At 40.2% G+C, this 16,172-nt stretch overlaps 1 protein-coding gene across 1 annotated transcript in view; it reads right to left on the minus strand.

Annotated features, from left to right (window-relative positions):
- Nucleotides 1–1,258: 1,258 nt before the first annotated feature.
- Nucleotides 1,259–16,172, minus strand: part of LOC143933472 (IgGFc-binding protein-like) — a 100,400-nt gene continuing 85,486 nt past the window's right edge. The window contains exons 32-37 of the mRNA XM_077456377.1: nt 13,905–14,485; nt 9,062–9,632; nt 7,035–7,234; nt 5,407–5,781; nt 3,830–4,119; nt 1,259–1,930 (exon numbers count right to left, since the gene is read on the minus strand). Of these exons, the coding sequence (XP_077312503.1) occupies nt 1,921–1,930; nt 3,830–4,119; nt 5,407–5,781; nt 7,035–7,234; nt 9,062–9,632; nt 13,905–14,485 (2,027 nt within the window). The 3' untranslated portion in view covers nt 1,259–1,920. The remainder of the gene's footprint in view (nt 1,931–3,829; nt 4,120–5,406; nt 5,782–7,034; nt 7,235–9,061; nt 9,633–13,904; nt 14,486–16,172) is intronic.

A 16,172-nucleotide genomic window follows, 5' to 3' on the forward strand; every position in this document is an offset into this window, starting at 1 on the left:
TTCACCTTTTCGGTCTCCACATTGGTGTCATTTACAAGCAGCCATACACCTGGCCTTCTACGGCTTCTTACGGCCAAGCGAGTTTACTTGTTGTAGCCTCACAGCACGCATGCTGTACGAGCACCACCTGGTCCGATACGAAGACCATTTCGTCTTACACTTAGCAGTCTCCAAGACGCAGCAGCTTGGCTCGGGTTCGGACATACACCGTTATAAGTCCAACTACCGCTGGTACCCGGTCGCCATTCTCACGCGCCTGTCGGCCCTTTTTGGCTGATCAACCAGGAGTTAGTCCTCTTCTGCTATTTCTCACTAAACCTCTGAACGCTGCCCGGTGGAACGTGTCAGGATACTCCCGGGTATCCTTTACCTCTGTCCTACTCATATTATCAAGAAGTTGGGCAGATGGAGGTCCACCTGTTTCGCCCGCTACATACCCAATCCGTAAGCGGAGATGACCCAGGCCTTCGTCGAGCTCACCCAGTAACAAACTTGGATCAATAAAATGCAACCCCTACCTGAATGATTTTGCCCCCTTATTTTGGTATACCGTACGTCAGACCAGGGCACACTTTCAGGTCCATTTCAAGTAAGCGAGTTTATGTTAACCTTGTTTGTCATCCTTAACCGTATCGGTCAGAGGGCTCCATACCATAAATAGAAAGGCCAGTATGCTGGCCTGAAATTATGGGAGGAGCCCGGTGGAATATATAACCAGCCCGTTCGCCTGTCCTCCTCGTCGGTTCCGGTGCGCGATACCCACCCACCCATCCCCCTTTTCAGGGCATTTCTCAAGCATCATACTCCTCATGAGAGTACTCTTTTCTCCCCATTCATATTCATTTCATTTATCACCCACTTTCTATCTAAGGTATGCCCCCTTATTTTGGTATACCGTACGTCAGACCAGGGCACACTTTCAGGTCCATTTCAAGTAAGCGAGTTTATGTTAACCTTGTTTGTCATCCTTAACCGTATCGGTCAGAGGGCTCCATACCATAAATATATATATATATATATATATATATATATATATATATATATATATATATACATATATTATTGCTGTAACCCTATCAGGGTTATTGCACCTAGAGTTGGGCTTTAACCATAGGAAGTAGGTTGTAAGTGAAAAAAAATTGCAAATTTGCAAATAAGATTTTTTTATTTATTTATTTATTTATTTTCGTAACAGGTTTCCTGTAGTCTGAATAATAAATAAATAAATACATAAAGATAATAAATAAAAAGGCACTGCTTTTGATAAAATTAGTTTTATTGTGTTTAAAATAGACAAAATGTATATAGTAAGTTTGTAGACTGTAGAAATGTAGAAGCAAGTTAGCAAGATTAATGCAAAGTTGATAAATGATGAACAATAAATTAGACTTAAAAGTATTCTGTGTTTTTGGCAAAAAAAAAAAAAAAACACAAAAAACTTTTTACTGATATTGTGTTGTAATAATGGTAGATTTTGTTAAACATACCTCGAAATATAAAGGGTTTGGGTTATGACAGTTTTTAGGTGGAGCAGAGCTCCTGTTAACAAGTATTTTTTTTTTTTTTCAATGCATTGAAATGCAAATGCTAAAAAATTAAATAAAAAAGAAATCACATTTTATAGTTGTTTTGGTTCCAAAAATTTGCAACATTTTTTGACGGTCAGTACATCTATATATTTAGTGACATATTATCAAGGTTTTTTTTTTTTTTCTAAAACAATAAAGCAGTATTAGGTACAGTCAGTTGCTTAGTGAGTATGTTGTTCCAATCAAGGCATGTCTTGTATGTCTTTTTATTCTCTGCATTTCAAAGTTGAGAATTCTTATTAAAAAATTTACGAAGATGAATTTACTTTTGAATCTCTTGCCTGAAGAAGAAAAATATTATTTTTTTTTGTTTTTGTTTTTTTTGTTTTTTTCACACCATGCTGAAAAAAAAAAAGAAATAGAAATTAAATTATAAATTGTTCTTGCAATGTTGTGAGAAATAAAACATTTAATAAAGATATGTAGACCATCTGAATTAGAATTAGAAGACATTTGTGTCATAGCACTAGATGTTGCTTTTACTGACAAATACTGTATATGAGTGATTTGTTAACGTATGGTAAATTTTTTGGGGGTTTCATTTTTAATGGGGTAGAGAATACCTTTATCTTTTCTGTTGTTTTTTTTTTTTTTTTATGCAAATTCTTCATTTAAAAGTTTTTTTTAATTTGCAACTTAAAACCAGGATGTTTTCTTACTTTTTACATTTTTGTTGCTTAAAAAATTAAGAATATATCCTGGAGTTATTGTATAAACTGAAAAAAGCTGGTAAATAAAAAAGTGCAAAAAAAAAAAAAATGCAGAAAAGAAAAATAGATGCTTTTTTCTTTTACTTTTTGTGTTTTTTTTTTGTTTTAACAAATTCTTTATTTAACAGCCTTTTCAATTTATACAATAAAACCAGGATGTTTTCTTGCTTTTTACATTTTTGTTGCTTAAAAAGTTAAGAATATGTCCTGGAGTTATTGTATAAATAAAGCAAATTTCTCCAATGGGATGCAGACGACAAAAAAACTAACTGATGGGGTGACCCTCCATTAGCCCTTGTACACACGGTCGGACATTCTGACAACCAAATCCGTTGGATTTTGTCCTACTGATTTATGTCCATCGGATTTTGTCCGAAACTGTTGCATACACACGGTCGGACAAAGTTGACGGAAAATCCAATTGTACAGAACGTGATGACGTTATTTCGTTATGACGGGACTACGTTCAGGCTAGTAGCCAATAGCTTTGGTCTAGGAATTTGATCTGAGCATGCGTGGCACCTTGTCTGTCGGAGTAGGCTACACATGATCGGAGTATGTCCGATCGGAGCAGTTTGTCGGAAAATATTTCCGGCAAGTTGGAAAATTTGGTCCGATGTATATTCCGACGGAAACAGTCCGATGCATACCACACACAGTCGGATTATCCGACAAAACGGTCCGATAGGACACATTCCGACGGATTCTCCGACTGTGTGTACAAGGGCTTACTCTATCCAAATCTCAGAATTGGATGGACAGCAGTACAAACAGTGGCAGCTGGTGTTCTATTTTTTTTTTTTTTGGGGGAGGGGGCGGCAAGCAAATGACCCAACCCAACCCCCCTCCCGACGCTCGGTTGGTCAGTCGGTCAATCCCCCACCCCATCGCTTGGTCCATTGTCCATCCGTCCATCAAACCCACACTTACCCCATTCAGGCCATGGGCAGCTTCAGTGGCTTCCCCCCCCCCCGTGTCTCCTCCTCGGCACCTCCCCTCCTGCTCCAGGCCAATACCTTCGCTTCTCCTCCCAGCCAATCGGGTCTAAAAGAGGAAGTAAAGTCTTCCTCGTTAATTGTACCTTCAGGTAAGCCTATGAAATAAGGCTTGCCTGTAGGTAGTGTAAATATCTCCTAAACTCGCACCGTTTACGTCATTGGCGCATGCGCTCTGAAGGAACGGCCGTCCGTTAACTCTTTCGTCTGGTAGCGAAAGGGTTAAAAACCTCTTTAAGACCCGCTTTTTGATTGGCTGGGAGGAGAATCAGGAGGATAATAGTGAATATTAATTAGTGATTGTCACACAAGTGGGTGGGCTTGGGGCGAAGAAATCAATGCGTCCGGCGCCCTACATGTAGTTTAGGGGCCAGGCGCATGGATTAGGGGGGCGCCCATGCACCACTGAATACAAATACTGAACGGCTCCCTCCGTAGTTTTTTTTTTTTCCTGTGCATTTGGTTATTTGCTTATTACTAGGAATAAGTCTGTGTATTACTGTAGCCTCGGTAAAGGATGTTTTGGTGTGCTTACCATGTGGAGAGGTGTTTTGCAGCCCAGGATTGGATGGTGAAGGTAACGTCTCTGGATATTTCACCGTTCTTTAATCGCAGATCATCGTTGGGCTCTCCGTTGAAGTTCCCGCAAGACCCGTCTACTTTTCCGGCTATGTCTTCCTTACCAATCAACTTGATTTCGTCGTTGGCGCTGAAGATCACAGTCAGCATGCCGCGGAGCTCAATGGTTACGTTGAATTCAGAAGCATTAACCTTGATGGCGCCGTCTCCAAGCTCGGTCCCGCCTTTCAGCTCCCAGCCATTCAACTGCAAAACCACCAAAGAATGTCAAGTTTGTATAATGAAAAAAAATACACTGTCAGTTTCCTCTAGCTACTTGCTGACCACAAAACGTATATATATATATATATATATATATATACTTTGCAAGTGATTTACCAAGATTACGGTCGAAGATATCAGCCAAAACCCCGTATAATTTTTTTTGGCTTTCTCATGAAAGCAGTCCAAGTGGCTCATGAGCCGCTGGAAGGCTTTCCGAAATAGCAGGAGGGGGCATTTCCCTTCCTCTGCTCACTGGTGTTTCTCTGGCTTACCATTTCTGCTGGTTTGCCTGAGAAACAACCCAACAGTTTTTTTTTGTATGTTTTTTTTTTATCTTTTGCTTTTAAAGATGAGATGTGGGGTCTTTTTGACCCCAGATCTCTCCATAACAAGACCTGTCATCCTTATATTTATTATAAGGGATGGTCACATTCCTTGTAATAGGAATACAAGTGATAATAAAAATAAATAAATAGCGAGACAGTGTAAAAATAAAAAATGAAAGTCAAATATTTTATATATATATATATATATATATATATATATATATATATATATATATATTTATAGATAGATATTGACATATATATATATATATATATATATATGGTCCGGGCTGAAAGTGGTTAAAGTGGCTAGCAGAAGAGAGTGATGCTCATATTTATCAGCCATCAAACTCTTTAAAATGGAAATCTATTTAACAACATCATTTTGAAACATATAATCCATAATATGGAGGTAATGGTGATTGGGTTTTAGACATGGGTGCCGTCAATAAATTTGTTTAGTTCTGTTCCATTATGGTTTGTATTAAAATTAATTCGTACTTCGTATTTCGTGTCCGAAATTCCGTTTCAATTCGTACGAAATACGAATTGTCGTTAGGTTCGTTAACTTGTACGAACGTTCGTTACAATGAATTTAACGGCAAAAATATACCTCAATATGACAGTCGATGCTGATGGAAGTTTGGTTTTTATCCGAAATACGAAATTCAGTTGAAGAATTTCCTATCCGAAATACAATTTTCGTTAGATGAGGGGCTCCCACCATCCCTGTGCTATGCTGACTTCCTCCTTCGGATTCGTAAGCAAAAGTTCGTATTTCGTACAGAATTCGGACACATGGCATTTTGTATTTCGGATCCTCCCCGAATGTACGAATTTATAGGAAAATTCCTACGAATTTGCGATTCGTACGAAACGAATCGCACATGTATATTGTGTTTACAAATTACTGTACATTAATAAACTCTCAAGAGAATCTTACCCAGACCTCCCGATCTTCGTTGACTGAGATCAAACCATAAACAGTAAATACTTGAAGCGATGATCTCTTTCCATGCTTTCCGCCACATTTGGGGGTATCAAAGACGACGATAAACTTCCTGTCCTGGCTTGTGTTGGAAGATGAAGACAATATATACGACCCATGCAAAGGGAACTCCCCTGAGACCCCATCAAAAGTAATAAAATGGCGGTCAGGACTTAGTGTGCACTGGGACTCCCTTGGCTGACAACCTCGAACTCCGTCTCTCAGTTGGCACACCTCATTGGCTGCACAAGTTGCATTGATGCAGGACAAGGTTCCCGATTGGCAGGTGCAGCGATGTGAGCAATCCTCGGAGATCAATGATTCATTGGCCTGTGTTCCGAAAAAAAAAAAAGTCAACATAGAATTTGCTAACTTTGTATATAGAGATCATATCGGTAACAATTGACTATACTATTGAACTATTTGTGGTCTTGCGTGTTTGTAATCTTTTTAAAATAAAATTATTGAACAAGAAAAAAAAAAAAAAGCCTATTGGGCTACCTATCAAGTGCATCAGATAGGCAACTCAATGGCCAACCAAAGGAAGCTTACATGGCAGGCTGGCAAGTCTGCTAGTTATTGTAAGACAGCAGTTCAGTGTTGGAAGTCTGCAACAAGTAACCCTTTTACTGGGAGAATCTCCAGGTAAGAAACTTTGCAACAATCTTACAAAAATAAATGTAGCATTTACAACATTCATACGCTTTTTGTAGCAATAGAACACGTAAGCCCTTGTACACACGGTCGGAGATTCCGACAACCAAATCCGTCAGATAAATCCCGACGGATTTAGTCCGGAAGAGGTCCGGAAGTGATGTTGCATACACACGGTCGGACTAAGTTGCCGGAAAGTTTCGGTTGCCAAGAACGCGGTGACGTAAGCCGCGTACGACGGCAATAGAAAAAGGGAAGTTCAGCACCATGTCCGGCACCCTTTGGGCTCCTTCTGCCGATCTCATGTTTATCGCGTGTTAGTAGAAGTTTGGTGAGAGACGATTCGCGCTTTTTCCGATTTGTGCTTCAGTTCGGGACTGCTCTTCAGTTTTAACATTGCAGCGTGACGAATGTGCTATACATCGATTACGAGCGGTAGTTTTACCTGAGCGAGCGCTTCCGTGTCCGAATTTGATTGTGAGCATGCGTGGCACCTTGTCCGTCGGAGTAGGCTACACATGATCGGAGTATGTCCGATCGGAGCATTTTGTCGAGAAAATTTTTTACGGACAAGTTGGAAAACTTGGTCCGTCGGATACTCCGACGGAAACAGTCCGATGGAGACCACACACAGTCGGATTATCCGACAAAACGGTCCAATAGGACACATTCCGTCGGAATCTCCGACCGTGTGTACAAGGGCTTAGAGGTATACAAAAAAAAAAAAACGTTAGTAGCATACTGATAGCAGCATCAATGTGTTATTGTAATACTAGTTACATTGTAATACACCAATATTAAAAAAGGTTCTCTGTAATGGTTTGTGTAATTAGTTGACACTACATAAGTACACAATAATTACTGAACTAATTGAATCACTGAAGGTAACAGACAACACCATGAAGTGATCGGATTCTGCTATTGCTTACCTTTAGGTACCTTCCATTGTGAGTGCATCCGCATTTGTCCAATGATACGCATTTTTCACCATCAAACATAAAGCCAGTGTTACATTGGCATCCTTCAAAGCATTTTTCGCTGCAGGTGCTGGCCGTCAGGAGCCCATGGCATGTGAAGTCACATGTCCGAGTGCAAAGCTCATAGTGACTGTTCTTCTGGCATGAGAGTGCTGTAAAACACAACAGAACATGGGTATTTTCCAAGCGATGGCCAAGGAAAAAAAACAAAAATGTAAAAGCAAAAGCTGGTCAATTAAAAAAAAAAAAAAAGTTCTGATTGGAAGAGTTTTTGGGTATGGCTACTTTTTCATATTCCAGCTTGGACCAACTACAGTATGTAGATACCTGTAGGATTGTTCTAGAAAAGCCTTGCTCAACCTTGTTTTAACACAGAGGAACCCTCAAAATAAATTTTTGATCTTGGGGGAACCCTTACTAAAAATTCCTATATCTGCAACTCATGATACATTAGTGTGATGGTCAGTGGGAAGAATGCTCCTTACCAGTGCCGGGACAAGGTCATCCAGAGCCCAGGGCAAACATGCCAAACTACATCCCCCACCCCCGCCGGGCGCTCGCTCGTCCCTACCCCCTTTCCTGGCCGGCTGGGTAGCGTGCTCGGATAAGGGTCTGATATGGACCTGGGGGGGACCCCCACGCCGATTTTTCGGCGTCGGGGTTCCCCTTTAAGTCCATACCAGGTGACGGGGCCAGCGACGCCTCCTTCGCTGGCCCCCGGCTACCTGGAGACGCGCTCAAAATGAGCGGACTTTTCTCCGCATGTGTGGGCGAGTCCGTTCATTTCAAAAGTACGGTGGATAGTCCGGCGGACTTAGTACGCCGTATTAGTCCGCTGAAAAAGTGCCGTGTGTGGGCAAGTAGCCCGTTCGGAAAGTCCGGCGGACAGTCGGGCGGAAAGTCTACCAGACTAAGTCCGCCGGATAGTCTGCTACGTGTGTACGCAGCATTAGTGTCAGTGTTGGTGTGTTTTAGGCAGGATATAAAAAGCAAATTGAGCACTATTGTTTTTGGGCCATACTACGGGTACAAACAACAACTAACATACACATATGTGGTTTCGCTGCCGTCATCAGGAGCAGGAGAATTTATTTTGGGTTGTTCTTTCGTGGAAGGTTATGGTAATAGCAAGAAATTTCCAGCTACATTTGGAAAAAATGTTTTTTACTGTTTTTAGACTGTTTTCCTTTGATAATAAAAAAATCTATTACCATTTACTACCAAATAAAAGCCCGATTTGCCCTGAAAAAATGCAGTATAATCCCCCTGGATAATAAAAAAAATCAGGAGATATCAATTACCGTTTTACTACCAAACAAAAGCCCAATTTGCCCTGAAAAAAAAAAAAAACGTGGTATAATCCACCTGGATGCACATAGTAGTGATAATATATCCAATTTTACTAACACATGTCAAAGTTGCAAAATTGTGCTTAAGCATTTACATTTGTATCACCCTTAGGTGTGAAGGGGTTAAGTAAACTACAGTATATGTATAGTTACATTGGTCCAAGCTGGTAAACTATGGAAATAGTTTTAACTTACTCCTCCTCACTACTACTATATTTTCCTCCTCATCTCAACTAGAGAAAAGCTTCACCACAGTGAATACGCCTAAAGGCCAACTGAACTTTTAGTTTAAATATTTTTTTTACAATCCAGGTGCATCAAAACAATATTTTTGCATTTTGTGTAATTGAGAAAGCAGCCACAGCCCGAGTAGAAAAGTTTTTCCCCTGCCAGCATACTGCAGAGTAGGAGCCTTGCTTTGCATGTGGAAGAATTGATCTCTTTGAAGAGGTCTGTAGGACACCTTTTATTTTGATGCACCTTCATTAGCTGGACTTTAAATACTAATGCATATAATAATCATTGGATAACAACAACATCTAATATATGAACAAAATTCTCATTTCCCAATGGTCTTGTTTACAAATTAGCAGCAAACATAATCTATTGAAAACTTTATACATGACTTACGGCACTTTGTCATGTTCCTCCAAGCTCCTACTTTTGCTCCTTGTTCTTGGCATAACGCTGTATAGGCTTGCAGACTGGCACATAAGGCCTCCTGGCTTATACGTCCGGAACAGGCATCAACCAAACAGCTCTGGTAATATATTTCGGGTTTGACCAGCTGATGGCATGCCTTGAATGGACCTTGAGGATCTATAATTATTCCACACTTGGCAGTTGAATTGGCATCAGCGAATTTAACTTGATCACACTTTGGACACTGATCTCCAGAACATCCTTTGCAGTCCGACCCATGCCGATCCACAGTCCAAGAGTCACCAAAAACTGTTTTATCAGTGACGATGGATCCGTTGGGAAGACGGAAGTCATCATTAGGGTTCTTGTTGTAATTTCCGCAGAGACCTTCGATGAGGCTTGAGTAGGAACTTGGGATCCAGACTGAAACGAAGAACTGTTGGTCATACATAACCACAAAGCCGAATTTGGAATAAACAAATATGTTATTTCCTTCTTTGTTAATCCAGATGTCATGGTTCCAAGAACGGCATGGAAGATTGTATTTCTCTCCATTGATCTGAAATATACACATTAAAGTAGGCGTTAAAAATCTTATTATGATACACAAATAAATATTAGACATGTTCATTTGTTTTCGTCCAAATGCATATTCTTACGAATTTCAGGTACGGTATTTTTGTTATCGCTTTAACAAACGATAACGAACGTGCAGAATCCGAAAACCGAAAGATCTGACATAAACAAATGCTTTATTTTTGTTTTTGTTGCGTCAACAGTTCGATACAGATAGGAGATTCGACACGATGCTGACAATAGCGATCTGAATCCATCGAACCTGTGGTCGAATGGGCCTAACCTTAGCTCTATTAGTTCAAGATAATTCTACAAAGAGAGAAAAGATTCAACATAGAGAGAAAAGATTCAACAAAGAGAAAAGATTCAACATTATAGAGACAATAGCAAAATAGGTTGAATATGTCTTTCCTAACTCTATTGGTCCAAGATTATTCGACATAGAGAGAAAAGATTCTACATAGAGAGAAAAGATTCGACACAGAGAGAAAAGATTTGACATAGAGAGAAAAATTCAACATAGAGAGAAAAGATTCAACAAAGAGAAAAGATTCAACATTATAGAGACAATAGCAAAAATGGTTGAATATGCCTAACCTAACTCTATTAGTCCAAGATTATTCGACATAGAGAGGAAAGATTTGACATTATAGAGAGAAAAGATTTGAGATTATAGCGACAATAGCAAAAAAGGTTGAATGTGCCTTACCCAACTCTATTAGTCCAAGATTATTCGACATAGAGAGAAAAGATTCGACATGAAGATTCCACGAAGCAGTCACCGCGAGCGGACACTTATGGTCAAATACTCCGCCCATAGGTTATAGAAGGATTCTAATGTTGGTTGACTAGTAATAATAATTAACAAATATAATCATTACTAGTGTCATCCAACATTAGAATTCTACTAGAGCTTGTAGGCGGAACATTGGACCGGAAAAATCTACAATTGCGGCGTCGCGCAGTTTAGCTGCTCCGTCAAATCTTCTTAGAACATTCAACAGACACCATAAGCCTTCAATGACAGATTCAACCTTAATTATTTCGGATTTTCAGACGAATGCATTTTTTAACAAAACAAAATAAATAAAAATGAATTTAGGCAGTAACTAAATAAATGTATTTTTTCGGACGAAAACTAAATTCCAAAACAAAATATTTCAGTGTGCACATGTCTAATAAATATATAATGTGGGTGTTCACAAACCATCCTATGGTAATAAATGAAATAATCTTACACAAAGCAGAAAATATGAGGGTCACAACAGCCACATTTACAAAAATTCTTCAAACTTATAAGGGCTAATATGAATGAAAGGCAAAATTTTAGCAAAATGTTGCCTCCAGTTTACTCCAATGCACCAAAGTCAAATTTTCACTTTCACTGAAATCAATGTGTCAGGACCTGGATCACCTGCTGGTGGCACTGTGCCTTCCAGCAAGGAAAGGTTGTAATTCCAGTGTCTGCCAGCGGGTGTCTCCCAGCAGCCAGCAGATCCCAGTCATCAGTCTCCCCCTAATGCCGGCTGCTGGAAGGATTTTTAATCCCTCTTCTGCTGTTACAACGTGCTCCAGTGTTTTGCTTGTTGCCAGACACTGTTAGCCATTATCCTGTTTCTGCTCTTTGATCATTCTCTCTGCCTATTACCTTTACCCTGAACCCTGCTGCCTTGTTCCTACTCCCCTTTGTTCCTGATACCATAAATATTGCATATAGTTAGTTTGACCGTCAGGATTTTTGCTTTTCTGTTGGGTCGTTTAGTTAAGTGTTTTGTCGCTGGGTTGATTGTTCATTCATGTCTTTATGATTGCTATTTGCCAGTGCTTGGATGTCTCTTGCTTTACTATTAATATATCGTACTTTAAGTATCTATGGTCTGGTTCCAGTTTCCTCTGCTGCTGATTTCTAACACAATGATTTAACCACTCAAAGTCCGGAAGGATTTTCGAATTTAAGAACTTACGAATTCTCTAATTTACAAATTTACAAATTTTCAAATTGCGATCATAACGAATGACCCCCAAAAAATAAAAATAAAAAAACCAAGCAAAACAAAAAATGAATTAAACGAAAACTAACACATTTTTCGGCAGTGCACATGTCTAGAGATAAAGAAAAAAAAAATGTGTAAAAAAAATAAAAAATGGAAAAAGAATGCCTAGACCAAGAGTGCCGGGGTTAATGTTTGGGTCAAGTAGGGATCAAAAGTCATTGTCAGGGTCAGTATATTTCGGGCATGATTTTTTTTTCAATTAGTATCAGTGTCAGTTAGTGGCAGTATGTTTTAGGTAGGATAAAATAAAAGCAAAATGGGCACTATTGTTTCTGGGCCGTACTATGGGTACAAAACAACAAATAACATACACATATGTGGTATCACTGCGATTGTCAGAAGAATTTATTTTGGGTTGTTCTTTAGTGGTAGGTTATGGTAGTAACAAGAAATATATAGTTACTTTTTGAAAAAAAATTTTTTTTTTTTACTATTGTGATCCAGTTTTCCTGTGATAATAAAAAAAAAAAAAAGATCTGACAATATAAATTACCATTTACCACCAAATAGAAGCCCAACTTGTCCTGAAAAAAACAAGGCATAATCCACCTGGATGCACAAAGTAGTTGATATGTACGGTTTTACCAACACATGTCAATGTTGCAAAATTGTACTTAGGTTTTAAGATTTGTTTTATCGTTAGGCATGAAGGGGTAAAGAGCAACATGAAAAAATGAAAATTATTTGAATAGGTGGTAAAGAAACCCAGTCTATGCTAAAGTTAGAGTTCACTTGGCCTTAAATCCCAACAATAAAAAAAATAAAAATACATAAAAAAAATGAAATAGTCTGCATTCTCATAAATAAAAAATGTTGCTTTCACTGCTATACTCAACTTAAATCCATTTTAAATCCATTCATCTACTACAACGTAGATCTCAATCCTCTTCTTGGAAACACTGGCTTCCTTTGGTACGCCATATTGGTCTAAACCATATGGTTAAAAGGGTTCTGCAACTCCCGACTGGTCATGGTATATAACAAGGATAAGATATGTCGCCAGCACAAGCTTATTTCAAAGTACTCTTTTTTATTGCTTGACCACATAAAAAGACAATATTTCGGGACTGCACTAGGACCCTTCATCAGGCATGTGATCATCGGCCTTGGCTCACAGTACTGCTGCACTGAACTGGACTCATGCGCCACTATGGACTCATGCACTTCCGTTAGGACTGCCTGCCCAGCCCCCATTATTAATCCCGCCACCCGGGGCCAAGGTGGTGCATGCGGAATGCGGTCCAGTCAGGGGAGATCTCTCCCCAGGAGTCCATTGCTTTCTATGTGCAGCCTGTTCTTTTTTTTGGGTGGTTGGGCCTATATTAAGGTAGGGGCTTGGAGCTGCAGCTCCAATAGCCCCTACGTTAATACGTCTCTGTAGGAAATAAAACAATATTTATTACACAATTGCTCTAAAAAATTAAAAACAAGTGATGTTAGCATTCAAACAAGCTATCAGGCAAATGTTATCTTCACTAAAGAAACCTTTTATTTGAAAAATGGACTTACCAAAACACTCCAGGTTCCTGCTCTTCCCAAGTATATAACATAATGCTTTCACTGCGATACTCAACTTAAATCCATTTTAAATCCATTCATCTACTACAACATAGATCTCACTCCTCTTCTTGGAAACACCGGCTTCCTTTGGTACACCATATTGGTCTAAACCATATGGTTAAGAGGGTTCTGCAACTCCCGACTGGTCATGGTATATAACATGGATAAGATACGTCGCTAGCACAAGCTTATTTCAAAGTATTCTTTTTTTATTGCTTCGGGACTGCACTAGTACCCTTCATCAGGCATGTGATCATCGGCCTGGGCTCACAGTACTGCTGCACTGAACTGGACTCATGCGCCACTATGGACTCATGCACTTCCGTTAGGACTGCCTGCCCAGCCCCCATTATTATACCCGCCAGGGATGCGGGCCATTCAGGGGAGATCTCTCCCCAGGAGTCCATTGCTTTCTATGTGCAGCCTGTTCTTTTTTCGGGTGGTTGGGCCTATATTAAGGTAGGGGCCTGGAGCTGCAGCTCCAATAGCCCCTGCGTTAATACGTCTCTGTAGGAAATAAATCAATATTTATTACACAATTGCTCTAAAAAATTAAAAACAAGTGATGTTAGCATTCAAACAAGCTATCAGGCAAATGTTATCTTCACTAAAGAAACCTTTTATTTGGAAAATGGACTTACCAAAACGCTCCAGGTTCCTGCTCTTCCCAAGTATATAACATAATCTCCAACGGTAACAGTCACAGATTTAGCAACTGACATTCTACCGAATGGCTCATTATCTATCGTGACCTCGAAACGGACTCCACCTTTCTTCACTCTGATAAGTTTGTAGGAACAGGTACCTTGGAAATCATATTTCACGCCATCGGGAGTCAAGAAATGAGGATCACCCCAGACTATACACTGGGCTAACTCTTTGGGATGGCAACCCAAGAATCCATCGGCCACTTTGCATTCTTCGTCTGGGCCACAGGACGTGTCACTGCAGGTGACCACACCATGCATGTCACATGTACATTTTCTCTGGCAGAGGCTGTTGGGGTAGAAGTCTTGCCCCCTCTTGTAGTAGTTGTTTTCAAAGACACAGCCACATTCTGAAATAGGCACACAGTCCTTTCCACTGAGAATGAAACCATTATCACAGTAGCAGCCTTCAGTGCGGGATTGCTCACAGGCCGGTGGAGGGATAAAGCCAAAACAAGTAGTAGGGCATCCATCTCCTAGTAGCGTATAATGACTATTTAGGGGGCAATCCATTTCTGCAAAATAGACGTGAAACATTTTAAATTAATGTATTTTTATAGGCAATATAAATAAACATGTGTGAGAAATGCATTATTAGCCCAACTCTGCTACCCAACAACTCTTTCAAAAATGTAGAAGAAACATACCGCTTTTCTGTTTTAATACGGTCAAGTGCCCAATCAGCCTCTGCTTTGTATCTTTTTCTGCTGGCCCAGTGGGTAACATTGGCAGCACACATCACTGAGAGGAGGGCATGCTCCCCAGAGAACCATTGCAGGCACTCCTCCCACCCCCAAGTCACCATTGTCTCCACCCCCTACACACCTCCAAGCACTGCCCCCCTTGCCCCCTATCCATCTCCCAGTAACATTCCTTTAGGAGAACACAGAACTAAGTATAATGTTGTGGTTCTAAGTGGCTTTCATGGAATGTGTTAATAATAACAAGAAAGGTAGCAAAATAAATGTAGCCAGCAACAATAGACCCCCCCCCCAGCATCAGTAGACCCCCTCTCCAGCAACAATAGATCCCAAAGCAACTACTATAGATTCTCCCAAACAAAAATAGACACTCCTAGAAAAATGTGATACCCTCCAACAACAATAGACGCCTCCCAGCACAAACAGATTCCCCACCTCCGCAACAATAGATCCACCTCAGCAACAATAGACTCCTTCCAGCAACTATAGATTATCCTCAGCAACAATAGACTCCTCCCAGCAACAATAGACACCTCCCAGCAACAAAAGATCCCCAACCTGCAACAATTGATTCCCCTTAGCAACAATAGATTCCTGCCAGCAACTATAGATTATGCTCAGCAACAATAGACACCCCCCAGCAGCAAAAGACCCCCAACATGCAACAATTAAATCACCTCAACAATAATAGACTCCTGCCAGCAACTATAGATTATCCTCAGCAACAATATACACCTCCCAGCAACAATAGACACCTCCCAGCAACAAAGATGCCCAACCTGCAACAATTTATTCACCTCAGAAACAATAGACTCCTGCCAGCAACTATATAGATTATCCTCAGCAACATTAGACACCTCCCAACAACAATAGACACCTCCCTGCAGCAAAAGACCCCAACCTGCAACAATTGATTCACTCCTACAATAGACTCCTGCCAGCAACTATAGATTATCCTCAGCAACAATATACACCTCCACTCAACAAAAGACAACTCCCAGCAACAATAGACACCTCCCAGCAACAAAATATCCCCAACCTGCAACAATTTATTCACCTCAGCAACAATAGACTCCTGCCAGCAACTATATATTATCATCAGCAACAATATATACCTCCCAGCAACAAGCAATACCTCCCAGCAACAATAGACACCTCCCAGCAGCAAAAGACCCCCAACTTGCAACAATTGATTCCCCTCAACTACAATAGACTCCTGCCAGCAACAACAAGCACCTCCCAGCAACAATCAACACCTTCTAGCAACAATAGACACTTTCCAGCAACAATAGACACCTCCCAGCAAAAATAGACACCTTCCAGCAACAAAATACACCTCCCAGCAACAATAGACACCTCCCAGCAACAAAATACACCTCCAAGCAACAATAGACACCTCCCAGCAACAATACCTCCCAGCAACAATAGACACCTCCCAGCAACAATAGACCCCCAACCTGCAACAATTGATTCACCTCAACATCAATAGACTCCTGCCAGC

This window comes from Lithobates pipiens, unplaced genomic scaffold (assembly GCF_037356315.1).
Source record: "Lithobates pipiens isolate NorthernLeopardFrog02 unplaced genomic scaffold, aLitPip1_a1.2 Scaffold_27, whole genome shotgun sequence".
NCBI classification, from domain to species: domain Eukaryota; kingdom Metazoa; phylum Chordata; class Amphibia; order Anura; family Ranidae; genus Lithobates; species Lithobates pipiens.